Raw genomic sequence first — 23,651 nt, forward strand, 5'->3', positions numbered from 1 at the left:
CCCAACTCTTATCTTGGACGTTTTAAGTTCCCCTTACATCCCCCACAGGGAAGAATGTAAAGTCTTTGGTCTTCTTCTGCCTTGTTACGGGACTCAGAACAAACACCTCTGCTTTCTGCCTGGATTGTGGCTGTTTTACAGTAATGGTGGAGTGATCAGCGCCCTTCAGCTCTCTGTGCCGCAAGGGATTTCTGCTTCCGTTGTCAGGAGGAGGTTTTCTTCACTGGACTCCCCATTATGGAGCTAGCTGGTTTCTCTCTTCATTACCAATCATCTTGACTTCTTGTCCCCTGTCTGCTTCTCATCTGTCCTTCCAGACCCAGCCTGAGGCTGTTGAGCTAATTGCTCTACCCTGTATGTAACCATCTCTGGAAGCGGAATTCCCCAAGAGGGCTCTGGGATGAACCCAGTTCTGACCCAAACCGAACAGGAGCTTTCTCTGACCTAAGAGATGGAAATAGCCAATTGAATATGATGCAGCTGGCTATTTCCAGCTCCCAGTTGGATCTTGCTATTTCCAGCTTGGGCAACCGTGGGGGTTGAGGAAATGCTGAGGGAACAGCAAAGAAGGAAAAAGCATGTTCATTGGAGAAATCATCCAGAATTTTATTGGCGCTCCCAGTGAGGGTTTAAGTCTTGATGGATTTGGTCCCGGTGCCTCCTGCTGGCTTCCAATCCATCACAAGACACAGCGTCCAGGCCTCCAGGCCTCGGGGCAGGTCCCTGGAATGGGAGGACACTTTTTAAAGAGCAGTAAATCCCTCTTTCTCCTTCAACTCGTTGTAACAGCCTGAGCCCGGGGGCTTTTTTAGGTTGGACACCTATTAAAGACACAAAAAAAGCTTTGAGTCTGACTTGGGCTTCTCTTCAGAGCCCTGGCACCTCTTCCTGCCATTGGTATGGATGCCAACCTGAGGACTCGGAGAGAAAAATGCAACCCCAAGGGAGGTTAGGCCTCTAAGTGATGGCAGAGGAAGGTGCCAGGATGTCCGGAACTGGATGGGAAAGCAGGCATAGTGGGAGTAATTGCCAGCCCCGGCAGAAGGGTGATTTTTTTCCAATTTGATTTGATCGGGGGGCATTGCGGATGGGCTCCTGGGGACTATGGACACTGGGGCAGCGGGACTGAAGCATGGTGGGATCTTTCAGACTTGGCCCCTGGTATTGGAATGGGTGGAAAGAAGAATTGAGGAAAAGCACCTTTGTCAGCTCCCTGGTCTTGGTTTCTTTTTCCCCTTTCAGAGATCCACAGGGCTACTTTCAGGTAGCAAACAACGCGGGCCGGCCTACTCTCCTAGTTGCTAGGCGGGGGAAGGGGGAGGGGGGTGCCAAGGCAGGAGCTGGGCTGCCGCCAGGGCGCAAGGCAGATTCAGGCCATGAGAGTGACTCTCACTGAATTTCCTGAAAGATCTTCCTCCCACTGCCCAGCAAACCCAGCAAATAAAAGGAGAAAAGGGAAGGAGAGGAAGATTGGTGATCTAAACTTGGTGCCCCGCTTTGACCAAGTCTCTTTGCGGAAAGCAGCATGGTCTGGTGGAGAGAGCATGGATCTGGGAGTTGGAGGACCTGGTTCTAATCCTGGCTGCACCGATTGTTGGCTGGGAGACCTTGGGCAAGTCACTTAACTTCTCTGTGCCTCAGTTCCCTCATCTGCAAAATGGGGATCCAATACCTGTGTTCCCTTTTAGACTGGGAGCCCCATATGAGACCTGATTATAATATTAAGCACTTACTATGTGCAGAGCACTGTTCTAAGCACTTGGGGGATAAACTGCGATCAGCTTGTCCCACGTGGGGCTCACAGTCTTAATCGCCATTGTACAGATGAGGTCACTGAGGCTCGGAGAAGTGAAGTGACTTGCCCAAGGTCACACAGCAGACATGTGGCAGGGTCGGGATTCGAACCCATGACCTCTGACTCCAAAGCCCGTGCTCTTTCCACTGGTATATACCCCATTGTGACCTAGTGGAAAGATCATGAACCTGGAGCCAGAGGACCTGGGTTCTAATCCTGGCTCCCCTACATGTCTGCAAGTCACGTAACTTCTCTGGGCTTCAGTTGCCTCATCTGTAAAACAGGGATTAAGACTGTGAGCCCCGTGTGGGACAGGGACTGTGTCCTACCCGATTTTCTTGTATTTAGTACAGTACCTGACGCGTAGTAAGCACTTAACAAATACCACAGTTACTATTATTATTATTATTACAGTGCTTGGAACATAGTAAGCACTTGAGAAAAACCACAGTTATTATTATTCTTCACCTCAGGGCTCCCCAGATCGGCACTTCCCAAATCAGAGCCCTCAAAATCCCTGGGTACGGCGTTTACTGCTACCACCCCACCCCAAAGGAAAGGTGAGGGGTCCGAGCGCCCATCCCACTCCCCTTCTCCTCCCCTCCCCTTCCTCCTTCCAAATCCTCAGACCCAGCCCGCTATTTCTGCTCAGTTCAGCCTCTGTCAATCGTGATGTTTAACTTCTTCCATATGTGGGCCCGCACGACGCTGCCGGGAAAACGAGCGGAGGCGGAGGAGCAGGGGATGGAGGTGGTGGTGGTGGTGGTGGTGGTAAAGTGGTGGAGAGGAGGAGGGGGTGAAGTGTGAGGGGAAATTTGGAGGAGTCGACGACAACACGTCCTGGCTTGTGGGGAGGGCGGCTGTTGGCACTGAGAGAAATCCATCCAGTGGAGCCAACCCTCATTAATCATCCGGGCGGCTGAACTGCCAGCTCCTTTCAAGATCTTTCAAGAAGGGTTTTCACCCAAAATAGAGTTGAAAATGTGCTGGGCCCTACTCAGAATCTCATCAGTCTGGGTATTATGGGAAGTGTCAGGCGGGCTGTGACAGACAAGGCCCACACTGTTCAAGGGGTCCTGACTCCCACAGCCTGTCATATCAAGCTCCTGATCAAATTTGACAGCTTCATTTGTACCTACAGAATAGATAAAAGGGGCTGTTCATTGAAACAAATGGAGGGGAAGGGGCTGGGGGAGGAGTGGTGTGGAGAGAGGAGTGTGTGTGTGTGTGCACACATGTGTGCATGTGTGTGCATCTGTGTGTGTGTTTGGGGGTTGAGGCCATGGGGAAAGGATAAGGGAGAGAGTGATTACCGGAGGGAAAGAGGAGGGGACTGGATAGAACTGTTAGCTGTAAAGGCCAATACACATGAATAGAATCTATGGCCGTGAGGTGCGATAACCTATCTGCTGAAATGAGTGATAAGAGGAAGCAGTTCTCCCCGCTGCCCTCTCTCTACCGTTCTTCCTCTTGTCTTCGCCCTTGACCAGCTCTGACACCTCACTCTAATGAAGAACCTGGTAAGTCTATCAGGAAATAGGTACACTTTGGGTGGGGGGAGTTGCAACCTAGAGATTCAGCGTGTTGCACTGGGGGACTGCGAGTGCGTGGAGTACGAAAGCACTCAGGCGCATAGTCAGGCCATGCCCCCAGAGTCAAGCCAGGCACAGAGGGGCCTACTAACCCTGTAGCTGAAGGGAAGTGGGGTAGGGTGGTGAGGACTTGGGACAGCCCTGACTCTCGTTCTGTTCAGAGAGTAGCAGAAGTTGAAATGTCCTTCAGATGTGAAGCAGATGCTACTGAGGGAGAGATCCTAGCCTAAGAGTGTGAAGATGGGTAAAGAGAGCCACGCACGATGTAGTCTTTTGGCCTTTTGTGATACAGACATATTTGCCACTTTCAGCATCCGCTATCTTTTCCTAATCTTGGTCTCCTGACATTTCCAAAGCTTTAATTGCTCAAGGAGAGTGCTTCCAGTCCTGATTCCTGCAGAGAGCAGCATTTAAGCTCAAGACCTCAATCAATGGTATTTATTGAGAGCTTACTATGTGCAGAGCACTGTACTAAGCGCTTGGGAGAGTATAATACCACAGAATTAGCAGGCACATTACCTGCCTATAACGAGTTTACCATTTACAGGGCCCATTCCCAGCCAGTTCTCATCTCTCAGACTGAACACCATATTCCCATCTGCTCCAAGAGTCGGGGAAACCTAGTCGAAGGTGAGTCAGGGAGAGCAGGGATGGGGGATCAGGGAAGAGGACAGAGTCATTGCTTCTCTGCTTCTCTTAAATGGGTCCTCATTTTCAGGGTCTTTATGTAGTGCAGCCTTACCTAGGGTCTATTCCCCTGGCTGAGGACTCCCTAGATTCCAACTTCCCCTTCTCAGGAACAAGTGGGTTGTTCTTGTCTGTCACATGGATCTTCCCTCACTCCTGACCCTGTTGAAAAAATTGCTCCTCACCTGTCCTGAGGCCCCTCCTGTTAGACATTTGCAGACAGATCCCACCATAGATGTTAATTCTTCGATGGGAGTGTGAAAGGTGGATACGGATTTTAGGGGGAATAGGTACTGAGAAGGGATCAGCTTCAGTGAGATAACTGACAAGAATGCCATTATTTGGGGTCTTTTGACCCATTCATTCATTCAGTCGTATTTATTGAGCGCTTACTGTGTGCAGAGCACTGTACTAAGTGCTTGGGAAGTACAAATCGGCAACACGGAGAGACGGTCCCTACCCAACAACGGGCTCGCAGTCTAGAAGGGGGAGACAGACAACAAAACAAAATAAGTAGACAGGTGATGTTTACAGTATACAAGTAGACAGTAGACCCCGATGGCTGATTTTCAGTCCATGTCAGAGACCTAGTGTGGCCTGGCATGGGCCTGGACGTCGGAGAACCTGGGTTTTAATCCCGGACTTGTCACTTGTCTGCTGTGTGACCTTGGACAAGTCACTTCACTTCTCTGTGCTTTGGTTACCTCATTTTAAAATGGGGAGTTAGACTGTCAGCCCTATGTGGGACAGGAACTGTGTCCAATATCTTGTATCTACCCTAGAGCTTAATACAGTCACATAGTAAGCACTTACAAATACTATTATTATTATCATCAAGATGAGCGAGGCTGGGGGCCATCGCCTCTGTTTTCCCCCAGGAGTGGATACCTATGGATCCAATACATTAATAATAATAATAATAATAATAATGATATTTGTTAAGTGCTCTTATGTGCCAAGCACTGTTTCAAGTGCTGGGGTAGATACAAGGTTATGAGGTTGTCCCATGTGGGGCTCACAGTCTTAACCCCCATTTTACAGATGAGGTAACTGAGGCTCAGAGAAGTTAAGTGACCTGCCCAAAGTCACACTGCTGACAAGTGGCAGAGCCGGGATTAGAACCTATGACCTCTGACTCCCAAACCCATGCTCTTTCCACTAAGCCACGCTGCTTCTCAATTTCCAATACATTGGAAATTCAGGGGGCTATGAGTTTCAATCTCTGTGACTTAGGAAAATCACTCAGTGGCTCTGTCATTAAGTTGCTCCCTTTGTGAACAGGGAGTGGTGGGCTGGCATCTAGGTGATAGTAGCTATGGCAATTCGCAGATAGCCAGGTCTTAGGTAGAGCCATTTCCCCTTATGCTACCTTCATCCAGAAATGAGAAATGACCTCTGGGTCAACCAATGGTTCATCTAGCTCAGTATTCTCTTTTTTAGTGGCTCCAAAGTTCGCTTGGGGGAAGGGCCTGATCTTGCTTTCCTTGCCACTCAAACAGTGCCTCCAGTGTCTATGCATACTCGTACTTCCCAAGTGCTTAGTACAGTGCTCTGCACACAGTAAGCGCTCAATAAATACGATTGATGATGATGATGATGATGATACCTGCTGAAAAATCGCTGAAGGCCACAATACGCTTGGGCTAGTGGAAGGAGCTGGGCCTGGGTGTCGACCTTGGTTCTAATCCAGCTCCGCCAATTGTTCTGTGCTTTGCGAGACCTTGGGCAAGTCACTTAACGTCTCTGTGCTTCAGCTTTCTCAACTGTAAAACCCATTCTCCCACCCACTAAGACTGTGAGCCCCATGCAGGACAGGGACTGTGTCTGACTCAATTGACTTGTACCTACTCCAGTGTTTAGAGCTGTGTTTGACACATAATAAGCGCTTAACAAGTACCATCAAGCAAACAATGGGGCTGGGGGCGAAGTGGGGGGGTTCTTTCTATACATTTTCCCTTCCCAGGGTGCTTAGTAGGTATTGAGTTTGAAATGTCTACACAAATGGAAAATAGCAGAATTCCTTGCAATTTTGCAAATGGGAAAGGTCCACACCACAAGACGACAGTGAACTCATGACAAATGTTTCCAGAGGGCTCTTTCCATTTCTCAAAGTTGGGTCTGCTCTTCTCTACTCCCACTCCACAAAGATCATTTTACGTCCCAAATTATTGCAGAGATATCAGCTTCCCATCCTCCTACCTCACAGCAAATGTTTCTAGCTCTGGTTTGATTTATCCATTTGGCTTCCCTTGCCAACATTTTTTTTCAAATCTCAGTCGCATCTGGGGCTGGTGCTAAATGAAGGGTGCACATAACTCCATTCTTGATGCAAATATTGGTTTGACAATTTGATTCTCAATCCTTTTTGCGTAGCAGCCCTTTTGACTGATTTCTAAAATACCTCCACTTCCCCTAAATCATTTGCTCTACACTTCTTCATTTTGTTGACTTTTTATTTTTTTTATTTCCATGACATCTTTTCAAAGTTGATTGCCCATTTTGGCTAAGAAATACTCATCCCCTCGAGTTGCCTTTCATGTGAGGTATTTCTTCTTTCTTTTTGGGTGATTATTTCACACTGGCTCTGTGTGCTATAAATGTCCCCATTATACCTGGATGGATGTCACGGGACCCTGGAGTGAGAGAATAGCCCAGATGGAAATGACCGGTTTAACATTTTACCGGGGAAAAGCTCCACTCGGTGGAATTCCTCGCGCCCAGTTACTGTATAAAACCATTGCCAGCTCTACTTTTCCCCTCGCACCATTAACAATTGGACAGCTGAGAAGACAACACTGTTTAAGACAGGGGTCCTTAATCTTTTCAATCATTGGTATTTACTGAGCATTCACTGTGTGCAGAGTACTGCACTTGGGAAAGTAAAATACAACGGAGTTGGCGGACCCTCTTCCTGCTCACAGCGAGCTCACCGTCTAGAGGGGAGCTTACAGTCTAGAGTTTTCAGTCTGGAAACCTCTTCAGCAGGGCAAAAGTCACCACAGATCTCTTCTGAATATGGGGGAATCACTCTCCAGCTTTCCTCATCACCGGAGTGGAGGATCCCTCTAACTCATCACCCCCAGCCATGCCAGCTCTTTTTCTCATCACGCTGGCTCCCAGCTCTCTGTAACATTCAGGTTTAGGAAGGAGGTGGACAGCATTAAGCGCCGCAGAAGCCTGTGAAGGCACTCACACCATGAAGAAGGAGACTGAAGCTATCTTGGGAAGGGAGCCCATCGGCAAAAAATGGAAGACAAAGGCCCAGGTTAGAGGTAGCAGCCTGCAAGTCAGAGGCGGGAAAGGGGGTAGTTCTTCCAGCTCTGACTTAAGGCGGGATCTCTTAGGACAAACCAAATCTCCGTGCCTCCATTTCTCCCTCTGTCTAAAAGAAGTAATTTCAACCACTGCAGAAGGAGTTCCTCAGAGATTGAGGGACAACAGAGAGAAGAGGAAACCCTTAGTCATTGCCTAAGGTTAGTTAAGGCCATTCAAATTTTAAGCCAAGAAGAGAGAGAACCCTAGAGTTTAATTTGCTTGCCAGGGTCAAGTCTCAGCCCCTATATCTATGTCTATCATCCTCATTAGAGTGTAAACTTCTTGTGGACAGGGAGCATGCTTTATGTTGCTGTTGTACTTCCCAAGCACTTAGTACAGTGTATTGTAATAAATACCACTAACCACAGAAACAACAACTACTACTACAATTAATAATAATGATAATAATAATAATTTATTATTACTATGCTACTTGTTAAGGGCTATGTGCCAAACACTGTTCTAAGCACTAGATACAAGGTAATCAGGTTGGACACAGTCCCTGTCCCCCACAGAGCCCACACTCTTAATCCCCATGTTACAGATGAGGTAACTGAGGCCCAGAGAAGTTAAGTGACTTGCCCAAGGTCATCCAGTAGACACGTGGAGGAGCCGGGATTAGAACCCACATCCTTCTGACTCCCAGGCTTGTGTTGTATCCACAAAGCCTCACTGTTTCATCATCTCTTCCTGGCCTTAGTTGGATAGAGCCACTGTAGCCCTTTGTTTCGGGATCAAGTACTACAACACACAGGCCTGGGAATGGCTTTCTGCATCTCAAAATTTTTATCTCCACTTCCCAATCTCTCCCCTGGTCCAACTTGTACTTCCCAAGCACTTAGTACAGCGCTCTGCACACAGTAAGCGCTCAATAGATACGATTGAATGAATGAATGAATGGTCCGCCACGCCCAGGGCAATGCCAGTAAGGACGGTTGTGGGCATTTGGAGGCCTGGTCTCTTTCCCAGTACAAATCAAGCACTGGGGAGCCCCACTGGGAGATCTGAGTTGTAACCCTGGGAATGGGAAGAGTTAGTACAGTGCTTTGCACACAGTAAGTGCTCAGGAAATACGATTGATTGATTGGGCAAGGTCTCGGCCGATGGGAAAAAGTCTGGACAGGAGAAAATTTACCCATTCGCTTTTCTCACTGGCCCAGCCTCTGGGGATCAATCATTGACCTGTTTTGGAGATGACAGTCCTTTGCAACGTGACCTCCGAAATGGAATTCCTTGATGTTCATACCTGCAAAAGAGGATTGTCGTGAAGTAAATTAGACAAAGTAGTAGTCGTAGCAGTAGTAACGATAGTAGCGATAGTATTTATTAAGCACTTATTATATACAGAGCACTGTACTAAATGCTGGGAGAGACTATGTCTGATGGGAATTAATCACGGTCCCTGTTCCTGAGGGGAAGGTGTGTGGCGGGGTGGGGGGGTGCTCAAAACCTGAAAAACACCAGTCTAAGGGCAAGTAGCCTCCATTAAAAGTCGAAGATTCGTACTCCCCACAGCACTGACGCAGCTCTCCTTCGTGCTAGATGTTCAAATCATTGTGCCCAGCAACACATCTTGGCGTTGACCCTTGTAAGGGGAACTTACTGAGGGCTGAGTGTTTTTTTGAGATCCTGCCAGGAAAACAGTCGAAAACAGTGGAAAAGTGTGTCAACCCCCTCCGTCTGCACCAAATTCCCCAATTGTCTGGTTGCCTTCCCTTGGCTCTCGGATGCCCTAAGACAGCTTTAGCTCTGTGAACTTATCCTTCTTCCCAAGGTCACCCCACAGATCCCTCCTCTCTTCCGAATAACTCACTCCTCCTGCTGCAGCTCACGTGGGGAAGAAAACTTACAGATGCAAGGTTTAGGTGGTCCAGGTCTCATAATGGCTGATTGCTAGGTCCAAAGCCTCTGGACCTGGATTTTACTAATGACGAGGGATCTCAGAGACCTCGCTGAAGAGAAGGCATTTCTTTTAACGTCTTCTTTGTTGGCCTGGGCTCAGAAGTGCTGAGCTAAAGCGGGTGGCTGGAGCCTACTCCCTCCTCCCCTGGCAAAATGGTGTCGCTCTTCCTGTTTAAACAGCACGCAGTTGTGAAGTGCCCTGACTCCACACACACCGAGGCCCAGGCAACTGCTGCAATAAATCAATAGGAAAATAGAAGCTGCCAGTTAGACTAAACAAGTGCATTTGCAAAGACGGCCAGCCCTCATTAATCACTCTGACAGTCCTAAAAACACATTTCCCCTTTAATGACTGTATTTGGATAATCAGTGCTTTTTCCTCCTCAGTCAGGGTTTGAGTAACAGACAGCTCGTGTTATTACAGCCATTCACGGGGGAGTGCTGGGATTAGGGTCGACTGAGAGTCAACCACTGGAGGTCTCCTGCAATCCGGGGCTGGCTGGAAAGTTGTTGTTATGCAATAATGAGGGGAACGGGAAACGGTGCTCTGGCAATTCAGGGACTCTCTCTCCCTCTTCCTCTCCCTTTCAGAGACTCTCTCTCCCTCTTCCTCTCCCTTTCACTCTCCGTCTCCCCTTTCTGTTGCTCCCACCTTTCTCCTCTTTCCTTCCCTCTCTCTCTCTCCCCTCCGCTCTTTGCATTTTTCTACCAAACCATAACACGCATCTCTATTGCTTTGAATTAAAAAGTCAGTTTTCATCTTAAGGAGTGAGAGGGGGTGTGGGGTTTATTTTTGGCAAGGCTTTCCAGGGGGAAGAAAGGAGAGAACGGTATGGTTTTGCTTTGTTTCCTTTGGGTGACTTTGGCTTTCAGGAGAAAGTTTGAAACTCGGCACATTCCTCTTTATAAATGATGTAACACATTAATGCACAGCACATTATGAAAATGGTAATTCAAACCCATAGCGCTCCAAATTAAACCATACATTATCAGATGTGCTCAACCATCTATTTTGCAGAAAGACAGGGTGAAATCAAATCACACAGAAAACTGTGGAGTGCAGCTTCTCTGACAGAATGATTAATAAAGTGCAATGCAGTGGTATTATTGTAAGACAAATTCCACAGCAACCCAGGCATACATCAGAAGCGCAGTTACTTAATATGTTGGGAGATGTGATTGTTTCCCACCAGACAAAGTCACAGTCTGTGGCCAGTGTCATGTTACTCCAGCAGCACAAAGGGGGGAGGTTCCTGTACTTCCCATTTGGAAAGATTGGGAGAAAACATGGATTAGAATTTTTTTTTTTTTTTTGCTGTGGTGGGCGTGGAGGCAAAGGAGGGAAGGAAGGTATTTGGAAGCGATGCTTAATTGTCCTCCTCAAGTCACAGACTGTAAGCTCGTTGTGGGCACAGAACTTGTGACCGACTCTGTTCTCTTGTACTCTCCAAGCACTTAGTACAGTGCACACCGCAAGCGCTCAAAAATATGATCGATTGATTGATGGATACTCATTTCCGAGAGAGTCCTCTTGGTGACTGCTCACTTTTCCTGCTATGACCAGCACCCAACGAAAATGACCAAGCAGAAGTATGCAGAAGTATGAGACTAAGACCACAAGCCAGGAGCCTCTGAAAATCAGGATACTGAGGCCCTGACCTCCTGGGACCCTGGAAAAATTGCCACAAAGACTCCCTCTCGTTGTGCCCAGTTCCAGCGACTGCAGTGGAAGACGAGATCCATTCCCCTGCGGGAGTGCTGAGAGAGGATGAATTGGCGTCGATATGGTGCCTTTGTAGGTGGAAAGCTCGATGATCTGCCCGCTGGTGGGAAGTATCACTTTTAAAATGGCAACTTTGTTAAGGAGAGTTAAGCTGCCCGCAGGCTGAGGGTTGGTTGCAGCCATCACTTTTCAGTGGTGTCACCAAGGGCCCGGAGCATCAGAAGTTTTAAGACCTGAGGTTGGGTCCTGGGGAATCATTTCCGCAGCATGGCTCAGTGGAAAGAGCGCAGGCTTGGGAGTCAGAGGTCATGGGTTCTAATCCCGGCTCTGCCACTTGTCAGCGGTGTGACTTTGGGCAAGTCCCTTCACTTCTCTGGGCCTCAGTTACCGCATCTGTAAAATGGGGATTAAGACTGTGAGCCCAATGTGGGACAACCTGATTACCTTGTATCCCCCCAGTGCTTAGAACAGTGCTTGGCACATAGTAAGCGCTTAACAAATGCCATCGTTATGATATTATCATTATTTCCAGGAGGATCCCTGGTTGCTTATTAGCCACAAGGGGCCTGGGCGATAGGAAAAGGAAAGGGGTGGGCAGAAGATGACATGCCCTCGAGGCTCTCATTACAGCCACTAGGCACTGAATGGGGTCCAGCTAGACCACAATCCGCGTGGCACTGGCTGGCCCTCCTCGGAGCAATCACTGAGCGATTGGGGCCCCCTGTCAGGATAATTTTGGGAACCGCTCCTCTAGACTGTAAGCCCATTGTGAGCAGGGAATGTACTCTCTCGAGCGCTTAGTACAGTGCTCTGCAAACACAGCGAGCTCTCAATAAACACGATTGACCGACCTCATGTTCCAGGAGCTCTCAACCTAGAGAAGCAGCGTGGCTCAGTGGAAAGAGCACGGGCTTGGGAGTCAGAGGCCATGGGTTCAAATCCCGGCTCCGCCACTTGTCAGCTGTATGACTTTGGGCAAGTCACTTCACTTCTCTGGCCCTCAGTTCCCTCAGCTGGAAAATGGGGATTAAGACTGTGAGACCCATGTGGGACAACCTGATCACCTTGTATCCTCCCCAGTGCTTAGAACAGTGCTTGCACATAGTAAGCGCTTAACAAATGCCATCATTATTATTATTATTATTGGGTAGGAAGATTTGAAGTTGGAAGGAGAAAGAAAGAAAAAAAGTACAGTATCGTATCTCCCTCATTCCATCAGAGGGAGCGATTCCCAGTTATTTTCCCCACAGCAGTTCTTCCCTTCCATCCCTCCCTCCCTCCCTCCGAAGAGGAGGGAAAAAGAATGTTATTGGGTCTGAGTTCCTGAGAGATGTGGGACATGTGGAGCTCGTTGTGAACTCAGGAAGCACTGTTTCCCTAGCAACCGACTCCAGCCCTCTGGGAATCAGCCTCTGGATAAGCCTCCACAGACTCTTCCTTTGGACATGGGCGACCCCCATCCCCGGATCCCACCGCAATGTCACAAAACTTGGATTGTGACGTCATAGCCGGCCCCTTCTCCTGGGCGGGCTGGGGAGGGCAGAGTCGCCAGAATCAGTGCTTTCTAATGATAATAATTAATAACGATGGTGCTTGCTAAGCACTTACTTGGTGCCAAGCACTTTTCTAAGTGCTGGGGTAGATACAAGGTGCTTATACAATCAGGTTGTCCCACTTGGGGTGGGGGGGGATCACAGTCTCAATCCCCATTTTGCAGATGCGGTAACTGAGGCCCAGAAAAGTTAGGTGGCTTGCTCAAGGTCATACAGTAGACGAGTGGCGGAGCCGGGATTGGAACCCACGTCCTCTGACTCTTCAGCCCGGGCTGTTTGCCACTAAACCACGCTGCTTCTCTCTGGCGATCGGGGCGGGTTGAGGAGTTAGAGCTGAACCCTACTAGTCTTTTCGTACATCATTAGAGAAGCAGCGTGGCTCAGTGGAAAGAGCCCGGGTTTAGGTGTCAGAGGTCATGGATTCTAATCCCGGCTCCGCCACTTGTCAGCTGTGTGGTTTTGGGCAAGTCACTTCACTTCTCTGTGCCTCAGTTACCTCATCAGTAAAATGGGGGTTAAATAATAATGATGACATTTCTTAAGCGCTTACTAGGTGCAAAGCACTGTTCTAAGCGCTGGGGAGGTTACAAGGTGATCAGGTTGTCCCAAGTAGGGCGCACAGGCTTAATCCCCATTTTACAGATGAGGGAACTGAGGCACAGAGAAGCGAAGTGACTTGCCCAAAGTCACACAGCTGACAAGTGGCGGAGCTGGGATTTGAACCCATGACCTCTGCCTCCAAAGCCCGTGCTCTTTCCACTGAGCCACAGTGCACTTCTCTAGTAACATACTATAGAAATGATCCCTGAAAGACTGTGAGCCCCACGTGGGACAACCTTGTTACCTTGTATCTCCCCCAGTTTAGAACAGTGCTCGGCACATAGTAAGCGCTTAACAAATACCGTCATCATTATTATTATTATTTGAGGTCAACTTGACTCTTGGTTTTATGGATATTGGCGACCCGATCCTGATCTATATTTAGGCGCAGGAGTGAGATCATTTAAAATGGAAATTCCGGCCTCAGGGGTGCGGGGGTGTCACTCAGAGGGGGCCAAGGGATCAGGACAGCCTCGGGGCTCTCTCTCTCTCTTTGCCTCCTCCTTGCAGCCTTCTAGCTGCAGGACCCGGGGCTCTGCAAAATGGGAGGAAGATGCCGGTGGGGAGGGAGGGATCCCACGCCTCACCACTGGAATCATAACCGTGGGGTTTGTTAAGCGCTTACTATGTACCGAGCACTGTACTAGGCGCCGGGGGGGAGATACAGTCTATGCAGCTCAGATCGAGTGCGGCTAAAGGCCAAAGTAGGCAAAGGCATTAAACCCGGGCTTCGTGCCGGGTTAGGAAGGGGGAAATGCACCAACGGGAATAATAATAATGATGGTATTTCTTATGCGCTTACTATGTGCCAAGCACCGTCCTAAGCGCTGGAATAACGGCAAACCAGATCCAAAGGTTTCCCCCGTCCAGGAGGGCTTTTCCTGCCAGCCGAGGAAGAGGCCGGATCGACATTAGCAAAGCGAAGGGCAGAACCGAATCGATGATTCAGGTCTTTCAGGAACAAAAGAAGCCAACACATTAGTCCAGTCGTTGCGTGGATATTTCAGAAGAAACCGAGTTTTGGGGACCGGGGTGGGGGTGGGGGGAAAGTGATATGAAGGACCCGACTAATCGCCTCCATTCTTTGCCTCACTTTGCCAGGGAAAGTGGGTAGCGGGTGGGGAGGATGAGCAGCAGCCAGTGCCGGTTTCCCTCGGCCCTGAATTAAAAAAAAAAATTGCGTACAGTCGAACTCTTTTGTCAAACACCTTTTCTCTCGACACGACGTGCGCCCTGGAAACCGAGATTCCCAGGCGGAGAATCTGCTCCACACTGGCCTGAGGGGAGCGGATTGAAGGTGGCGTCTACTCTAGGCCTCTGCAAGGGTCCTTTATCCCGGTCTACCTCCCCTCCAGCCTCGGCTCTTTGGGGAGCGGGGGTTGCTCTGCTCCCCACCTTCCCCGACACCCCCACACCCCCACACATACAGACACCGACTTGAGGCCCTACAGACGAGCTGTGGCAGAGGCCAGGAGGCCGACGGTTACCCGCAGCCCGGGCACAGGCGACAGATGTCACCGCCTCCGCATGCCCAAGCGCCCCCGGGTATGGTGCCCGGGACGGGGTGAATCCGCGCCGTCGGAGGACCGATCCTGGGTGCCCCCCAAAGCTGGGGGGGCGGGGAGGAAAGGTCCGGGGGGTGAGCGGTAAAAAACAGCAAACACACAGACCCTCAAGTACAACACACGTACATCCAGCGTGGCTCAGTGGAAAGAGCACGGGCTTTGGAGTCAGAGGTCACGGGTTCAAATCCCAGCCCTTCCAATTGTCAGCTGTGTGACTTTGGGCAAGTCACTTCACTTCTCTGTGCCTCAGTTACCTCATCTGTAAAATGGGGATTAAGACTGTGAGCCCCCCGTGGGACAACATGATCACCTTGTAACCTCCCCAGCGTTTAGAACAGTGCTTTGCACATAGTAAGTGCTTAATCAATGTCATCAGTATTATATTATTACTATCCAGCACCAGCCCCCCAAAGAGGGCCGGCTGCTATGTACTTTTTACTGGACTGTGGTTTCCCAGGCGCTTAGTCCAGTGCTCTGCACGCAGTCAACGCTCAATAAATACGATTGAATGAGCTCTGTGGTGGAGAAAAGGCTGGAAGGGGGCATTTAGACTGTGAGCCCACTGTTGGGTAGGGACTTTCTCTATATGTTGCCAATTTGTACTTCCCATGTGCTTAGTACAGTGCTCTGCACATAGTAAGCGCTCAATAAATACGATTGATTGATTGATTTAGGAAGATGAAGCCCAGCACGGGCGCTGTCCACAGCGCTGGAACTGATTCACGTCCACCCGCCCACGCACCCCCGGCCATCACTCCCGTCCCACGGCGCTTTTCTATCTTTGCCCCGATGACTTCTTCCTTAGCACCTCACCCTCCATCACAAGGGTCCGGTGGGGAGGGGTCGCCCACCCCCCTCCGTGACCTCAAAACCTCCCCCCTTGCCGGGGGACCAAAGTCAAACCAACGAGGCCAAATCTAGGCCGGCGAGGGCGTCACGCCGGCCCTCTGAAGTGACCAGGTCCGGGCCCAGTTGCGAGCCTCGGTCTTCCCGCGTGACCAGGCCGGGGCTCCGATCCCGGCTGGTAAGAAGCCTGTCCCAGGTGGGGGCAATTTTCCCGGAGGTAAGAGCCCAACGCTGTTGCCGGCCGTCCGGCGAGCCACTCTAGGCCTCGACTTGGAGGAGGTGGTGGATTTATCCTTTGGTTTCTTCGCGTTTGGAGAAGCGGTCCTGCCGGGGAGGGAGGGGGTGGGTAAAGAGGAGAAGGCGCTGGATAGAAAACCGTCCCGAGGTGAGTTGGAGGAGGAAGGGCCGAAGAAGAGCCGTCGAGGCTGGGACCAAGCTGGTGCCAGGAATTCCCAAGTTCTTCCCCGTTCTCCCCCCGCCCTCGGTCGCGCTGGTCTTCGCCACTAGGTGGCGCCAGAGACCGGCTAACCTCAGGCCCCGGCTCTAATAATAATAATAAAAATAAATAATAATATTCGTTAAGCGCTTACCATGCGCAAAAAGCACTGTTCTAAGCGCTGGAAGGGATACAAGGTGATCAGGTTGTCCCACGAAGGGCTCACAGTCTTCATCCCCGTTTGACAGATGAGGTCACTGAGGCACAGAGAAGGCGAGTGCCTTCCCCAAGGTCCCACAGCTGACAAGTGGCAGAGCCGGGATTCGAACCCAGACCTCTACCTCCCAAGCCCGCGCTCTTTCCACCGAGCCACGCCTTTTCCCTGCCCTTCTGCCCATCTCAGCCCCCTCGCGCCTTCGACCGGCTCGGAGGAAAATCCACATTCACACACGCCCGCCACCCAGGCCCCGGGAAATGTCAAGGCCTTTGAAGTGAGGCTGGGAAAGAAATAAATGAAATGAAAAAAAAAATAGATGGCTTTCATATTGGCAAAGCATTGCGGTGTTGGGTTTTTTTTCCCTCCCTTTGGGATAGAGGATTTAAACCTCACCCTTGAAGGGCTTCGGGAACACCCCTTCCTGGATGTTCATCGAAAAAAAAGAAAGAGAGAAAGAGTCTGGTGTGCTGCAGGAAGCGGGGAGTTGGGGGTGGAAAGGGAGAGGTAAGAGAGAAACACACTACAGTGTGAATATAGCCAAGTATTCCATTTATTAACAAAATAAGTCTTACCAACGGAGAGCTCTATTCATCCAAAACGCACCCCACAGCCTCCGCGCTGCGTAAGACTGTGGGAAGGGAAGGGAGAGGCGGGGGAAAGGGGGGTGTTTTCGGTCACCTACCCACCAGGAGGGCCTGATGGCCCTTTTGGGGAGTCGAGGCTTGCCCGTTGTGGGGTGGGGGAAGGGAACGGAGGGAGGAGGGCACAGGATCCCAGGACGATGGGGCCAGGGAGACTGTCTACCTAACCCCCCCACCCCCAACCCATCTCCTCCTCTTAACTGGATCACGATCAAAATTACACTTGATTTTTCTTTTTTTTTTTAAAGCATATACGGATGTTGGTCTCCTGACCTGGAGGGAGTTGGGGAGTCCCGGCCTCCACCCTTCCTACGGGAAAGAGGTGTGTGTGTATGCGGGGATAACGGAGAGAACCTGACTGTATAAAGCACTGTGCCGAATATAAAGAGCGAGGTTGGACGCCGGTAGACCCATAAGGGGGTGTGAATAAAATGAGGGGGGGTCCCCGAAGGCGTCTGCCCCCAGCAGAGGGGAGGTCAGCGGGGCTGCTTGGGACGTGCTGCGGCCGGCCCCGGGCCTAGAGGATGCCCTCAGGCCTGACTGCCCGTGGTGGAAGACTCTGTGCCCATTGCCCAGACGGGGCCGGGGCAGAGGAGAGAGGGTGGCGGGGCGGGTGGGAGGGGAATTGGGGGTGGTGGTGGGGAGCAGAGCCGGGCTGGCGATGACCAGAGCTCAGAGATAGCACTGCCATTCGACTTTCCCCCACTCCAAATACATTACAAAAAAAAAATCACATCTCTGTTACCTGTACAAAGGAAAAACGGAAACGCAAAAGGAAAGAAGGGCAGTCGGGAGAGGGGAGAGACGTAGGCCGTAGGGATCAAAGAATCATGCAAGAAAATTCTCAGGGAAAAAAAAAAAACCCAAAACAACAAATCAAAAACAACCCGCGTCCCCCTCCTCTCTAAACCGATCCAAAAGAGAAGCGGAGGGGAGGGGAGAGGGGGAGTCGGGGCTGGAGCCGTGAAAGGGTAAAAATCCAAACGTGCCCAAAAAAGAAGCGGAGGGGAGGGGAGAGGGGCTGGAGCCGTGAAAGGGTAAAAATCCAAACGTGCCCAAAAAAAGGAGGAGGAGGAAAAAGCGATCAAGGAGGGTAGAGATTCCTTTAGTCGTTCGGGTGATTATTCGTGTTATCCTGACTATTCTTCTTCTTCTGATGAGGATGATCCTTTTTTTTTGGGGTGGGGGGGACGCAGAGTTTTTGCATACCACCGACTCGAGCGGGCCGTTAATGCACTTATATTCCCAGCTTTATAAGCTACCGTTACAGTAAATAAATACACAGTCCAGGAGGGTGAGGATGGGTGGAGGAAGGGGATGGGGAGGAGGAGGAGGAGGAAGGGGGGGTAGTTACTGGTATCCGAGGGCCGAGGCCGAGGCGAGTCTCTGTCCGTAGAGCGCGTATGGCGAGTAGTAGGGTCCGGCTGTGGGGAGGGAGGGCACGGCCAGCCCCCCGGCCGCGGGGAGGTGGGTCTTGCCGTAGGGGTGGTAGCGGCCCAGGCCCAAAGTGTGTGGACTCCGCAAGGAGAGGGCACCGGGGCTGCCGGGCGGGGGCAGGTGCAGGTGGCACGAGGCGGCGGCCGCGGCGGCTGCGGCTGCGGCTGCGGCGGTGCCCAGCCCGACGGCGCCCGGGTAGGCGGCCAGCAGCTTGTCGGCGCCGGGCAGGGCCGTGTGGGTCCGTAGGTGGCTGAGCAGCTCCTCCGAGGTGGCGAAGCGCTTGTCGCAGGGCCCGCCGGCCGCCACCCAGTTGCAGCTGTGCGGCAGCGGCTCGTTGTGCAGCACGAAGCCGTAGCCGTAGAGCCCCGGGGGCCCGGGCAGGGCCGAGGCGGCGGCGGCGGCGCCCGTCGAGGAGGCCAGCCCGGCGTTGGGGGGGCATCGGAGGGGCCGGGTAAACCAGCGGGTAGCCCCCGGCCTTCAGCCCCGGGCCCGGGCCCGGGTCGGGGCCGCTGCAGGTGGAGCAGGCCGAGCCGGCCAGGGGCGAGCCCCCGTGGTAGCCGCCCAGGCAGTAGGGGTCCCGGCACAGGCCCTGCAGGAAGGAGGGCGGCGACGCCCCCGTCAGCGGGCTGGAGCTGGGGGGCTTGCCCAGCCCCGCGGCCAGCTGGCCGCCCACCAGCCCCGGCTTGCCCGGCTCCAGCCCCGGCACGAACTGCGACGGGTAGCCGGCGTAGGCCCCGACCAGGGAGCCGTGGTAGCCGAGGCCCGACGGCGGCAGGGGGAACACCGAGGGCCCGCCGGCCTTGTAGGGCGACACGGGCGCCACGTGGGCCGGACCCACCAGCGGCGACGGCGCCGGCGGAGGCTCCGACTTGCGGCCCGAGACGGGCTCCCCCGCCACGGCCAAGGCGGGCACCGGCGGCTCCGACGCCGCCTCCCGCTTGTCCGGCTCGCCCGGGGCCCTGCAGTCCGGGGGCGGCGGAGGGGGCGACCCCGACCCCGACCCCGACGACGAGGACGACGACGACGACGACGACGAGGAGGCGGGCGCGGACGAGGCCGCGGACGACGAGGACGACGACGACGACGGGGGCGCCCCGTGCCCCGGGAAGGGCACCCGGAACCCCGCCTTGTCCCCCGGGGTGCCCGCCTTGTCCCCCGGCCCGCCCTCCTTGCGGGGGTCGCCGCCGGGGCCCTTGGAGTAGGGCTTGAAGCTGGACTTGTCCTCCGACGGGCAGTCCCCGCCCAGCTGCTTCAGGCCGGCCGAGGAGCCGTTTTGGCTGGCATTGGCGGTGGCATTGGCATTAGAGGTGGCATTGGCGGCGGCGGCGGCGCGGGCCGGGTCCTTGTCGCCGGGGCCCAGCTTGGAGGAGGGCGGAGGGTCCGGCTTGCCGATCTGCGAGCAGGTCTGGGCCAGCAGCGCCAGCGGGCTCTTCTTGGCGTCCAGCTAAGGGAGAGGAGGACAGCGGCCCCGGTTGGACAAGGGCACCCGGGCAACCCCCGTCCCCCTCGGACTCCCGGAGACGGGCAGGGGGAAGACGGAAAGAGGGGCGGCCTCGGACTCCGGGGCTCCCCCTCCCTCCCCCCAAACCTGGCCTACTGGCGAGAGCCGGGGCTGGGGATTCGGAGGACGGGGGTTCTAATCCCGCCTCCGCCCCTGGGCAAGTCACTTCACTTCCCCGGGCCAACGTCGCCTCAACTGTAAAATGGGGGGGTGGAGACGGTGAGCCCCACGTGGGACGATCTGATCACCTTGAATCCCCCCCCCCCTCCGCGCTCAGAACGGTGCTTGGCACGTTGTAAGTGCTTAACCGGTATCATCGTTCTCTAGGCCTCAGTCCCTCATCTGTAAAATGGGGGTGGAGAAGGTGAGCCCCACGTGGGACAATCTGATCACCTTGAATCACCCCCCTCCGCGCTCAGAACAGTGCTTGGCACATTGTAAGTGCTTAACCGGTATCATCGTTCTCTAGGCCTCAGTTCCCTCATCTGTAAAATGGGGGTGGAGACGGTGAGCCCCACGTGGGACAGTCTGATCACCTTGTATTTCCCCCCCGGAGCTTAGAACAGTGCTTGGCACATTGTAAGTGCTTAACCGGTGTCATCGTTCTCTGGGCCTCAGTTCCCTCGTCTGTAAAATGGGGGTGGAGACGGTGAGCCCCACGTGGGACAGTCTAATCACCTTGTATCTCGCCCGGAGCTTGGAACAGTGCTTGGTACATAGTAAGTGCTTAACCGGTATCATCGTTCTCTGGGCCTCAGTTCCCTCATCTGTAAAATGGGGGTGGAGAAGGTGAGCCCCACGTGGGACAGTCTAATCACCTTGTATCTCGCCCGGAGCTTGGAACAGTGCTTGGTACATAGTAAGTGCTTAACCGGTATCATCGTTCTCTGGGCCTCAGTTCCCTCATCTGTAAAATGGGGGTGGAGAAAGTGAGCCCCACGGGGGACAATCTAATCACCCTGTATCTCCTTGTATCTCCCCCGGAGCTTGGAACAGTGCTTGGTACATAGTAAGTGCTTAACCGGTATCACCGTTCTCTGGGCCTCAGTTCCCTCATCTGTAAAATAGGGGTGGAGAAGGTGAGCCCCACGTAGGGCAGTCTAATCACCTTGTATCTCCCCCGGAGCTTGGAACAGTGCTTGGTACACAGTAAGTGCTTAACCGGTATCATCGTTCTCTGGGCCTCAGTTCCCTCATCTGTAAAATGGGGGTGGAGAAGGTGAGCCCCACGGGGGACAATCTAATCACCCTGTATTTCCTTGTATCTCCCCCGGAGCTTGGAACAGTGCTTGGTACACAGTAAGTGCTTAACCGGTATCATCGTTCTCTGGGCCTCAGTTCCCTCATCTGTAAAATGGGGGTGGAGACTGTGAGCCCCACGTGGGACAACCTGATCGCCTTGTATCTCCCCCAGCGCTTAGAACAGTGCTTGGCACATGGCAAGCGCTTAACAAATAGAACAATAAATAATAATGTAATGATAAAAACGGAGGCCCCTTATCGGCTCGGCCTGTCCTCGGAGGAGGAGAAAACCTCCAGGGCGGCAGGGAGAGGGCCAAGGACCGGCCTGGCTCCGCTCCATCTCTCCCGCTCCCCCCCAACTCATTCATTCATTCACTCACCCATCCATCCATCCATTCATTCATTCGTATTTACAGAGCGCTAACTGCGTGCTGAGCACTGGACTAAGCGCTCGGAAAGTGGGACAACCTGATCACCTTGTATCCTCCCCAGCGCTAAGAACAGTGCTTTGCACGTAGTAAGCGCTTAACAAATACCAAAATTTTTAAAATGATGTTATACAGATCGGCAACAGAGAGAGACGGTCCCTTCCTCAACTCCCCCTCCGCCTCCCGAGCCGGCTCCCGCCTCTCCGCTCCCTCTCCCCGCAGCGTCCAGCACAGTGTCCCGCGCACGGGCTAAGGGTTGCGGGTTTGGGCGGCGGGGGATGTCGGTCCCCCGAGATCCTGCCTGACCTCCCGGAGGAGGAGGGGGCGGCCTCTGTCGCCCATTTCTACGTCCCAAGCGCTTAGTCCAGCGCTCTGCACACAGGAGGCGCTCAATATATACGATTGAATGATTGAACAACAAAAAAAAGAGCGCTCGACGCCGGGGGAGAGGAAGGTCGAGATGCGTATTTCTAGACTGTGAGCCCGCTGTTGGGTAGGGACCGTCTCTATATGTTGCCAACTTGGACTTCCCAAGCGCTTAGTCCAGTGCTCTGCACACAGTAAGCGCTCAATAAATACGACTGGAATGAACCTGTACTTCCCACGCGCTTAGTCCAGTGCTCTGCACACAGTAAGCGCTCAATACATACGATTGAATGAATGAATATCCCGGGACCCAGGGAGCCCCGTATGGGGCAGAGACCGCGTCCAACCCTATCTGCTGGTAGCCCCCCCAGCGCTCAGCGCAGTGCCTGGCACATAGGAAGCGCCCCACAAATACCATAATAATAATAATACTAGTCCATAAATATAACAATAATACTAGTTCCCTTCTAGACTGTGAGCCCACTGTTGGGTAGGGACCGTCTCTCTATGTTGCCGACTTGTCCTTCCCAAGCGCTTAGTCCAGTGCTCTGCACACAGTAAGCGCTCAATAAATACGACTGAATGAATGAATATCCCGGGACCCAAGGAGCCCCATATGGGGCAGAGACCGCGTCCAGCCCTATCTGCTGGGAGCCACCCCAGCGCTCAGCGCAGTGCCTGGCACATAGGAAGCGCCCCACAAATACCATAATACTAATAATACTAGTTCATATACTACAAATATAGCAATAATGCTAGTTCCCTTCTAGACTGTGAGCCCACTGTTGGGTAGGGACCGTCTATGTTTCCGACTTCCCAAGCGCTTAGTCCAGTGCTCTGCACACAGTAAGCGCTCAATAAATACGATTGCTTGATTGATCGATCGGGAGCGAGGAGGTCCGACCGGGCAAGTCCGCAGGGGGAGAGCCCGTTGTCCGGTAGGGACCGTCTCTGCGGCCGACTTGGACTTCCCCAGCGCTTAGCCCAGTGCTCCGCGCACAGCCAGCGCTCAATCTGGACGGAGCGAGCCCAGGCAGGGGGATGGCGGGGGACTGTAGTTGTCCTTCCCGAGCGCTTAGTCCAGTGCTCCGCACACAGTAAATACGATCGATCGATCGATCGATTGGTGATTGACTGACCTCGATGGGGCTGACGGGGGTGGAGGAGAGCGGCTGCAGGTACTCGGGGTGCAGGAGGTGTCCGGCGTGGGCGCTCAGCATCTTCAGGACCCTGATGGGCAGCCGGTTGGCCTGCCGCAGGGGGTCCGCCGGGGGCAAGAGGGTCACCGCCGCCGGGGCCGCCGCCCAGTGCCCGCCCCTGCCGCCGCTGTCCGGTGTCCTTGGGTTAGATCCAGCGGGAGAATCGCTCATTTGGAGCGGGCACCGGGGAGAGGAGGGCGAGCTCCCGGGCCGGGCCCGGGCCGGGCCGGGAGGCGGCGGCAGCAGCAGCCCCTCCTGCTCCTCCTCCTCCTCCTCCTCCTTTTCTGCTTCTTCCTCCTCCTCCTCGGCCGCCGCTAGCCCGGCGAGGAAGGCAAAAACCTTCCCCTTCCCCTCCGCACACGTCAAATAGCCCCGATGGGCAGCCGCACTTCAAAGGACTGGCAGCGCCCGCCCAATCGCAGCCCGGGCCCGGGAGCCGGGGCGGGGAGAGCCCAGGCCGGGCTGGGGAGGGGGGAGGGGGTCTCCTTAAAGGAGCCTCCACCGGGCCCCGACACACGCCCCCCACCCGCCCCCTCCCCAAGGGGCGTCCCCCAACCGAGGGGACCCACCCCTGCCCACCCCGGGACGGTCGGGGGCCCACGAGGC

General features: G+C 53.3%; 1 protein-coding gene and 1 long non-coding RNA gene across 2 annotated transcripts; both read right to left on the minus strand.

Annotated features, from left to right (window-relative positions):
• Positions 1-581: 581 nt before the first annotated feature.
• On the minus strand, positions 582-9,760 carry LOC119928717. Its single transcript, XR_005451104.1, has 3 exons — positions 9,240-9,760; positions 8,525-8,635; positions 582-723 (listed from the first exon to the last, which is right to left on the minus strand). It is a non-coding gene; the product is annotated as an uncharacterized LOC119928717 (long non-coding RNA).
• An 8,362-nt stretch (positions 9,761-18,122) lies between these two features.
• ZNF703 (zinc finger protein 703) lies at positions 18,123-23,289 on the minus strand. The gene is given in 3 exon segments (XM_038746861.1): positions 18,123-18,735; positions 18,737-19,753; positions 22,986-23,289. Coding segments are annotated over 3 exon segments (1,761 nt in total). The 5' UTR covers positions 23,217-23,289; the 3' UTR covers positions 18,123-18,222.
• Between the last annotated feature and the right edge of the window lie 362 nt (positions 23,290-23,651).

Source organism: Tachyglossus aculeatus, chromosome 5, assembly GCF_015852505.1.
Source record: "Tachyglossus aculeatus isolate mTacAcu1 chromosome 5, mTacAcu1.pri, whole genome shotgun sequence".
NCBI lineage: Eukaryota > Metazoa > Chordata > Mammalia > Monotremata > Tachyglossidae > Tachyglossus > Tachyglossus aculeatus.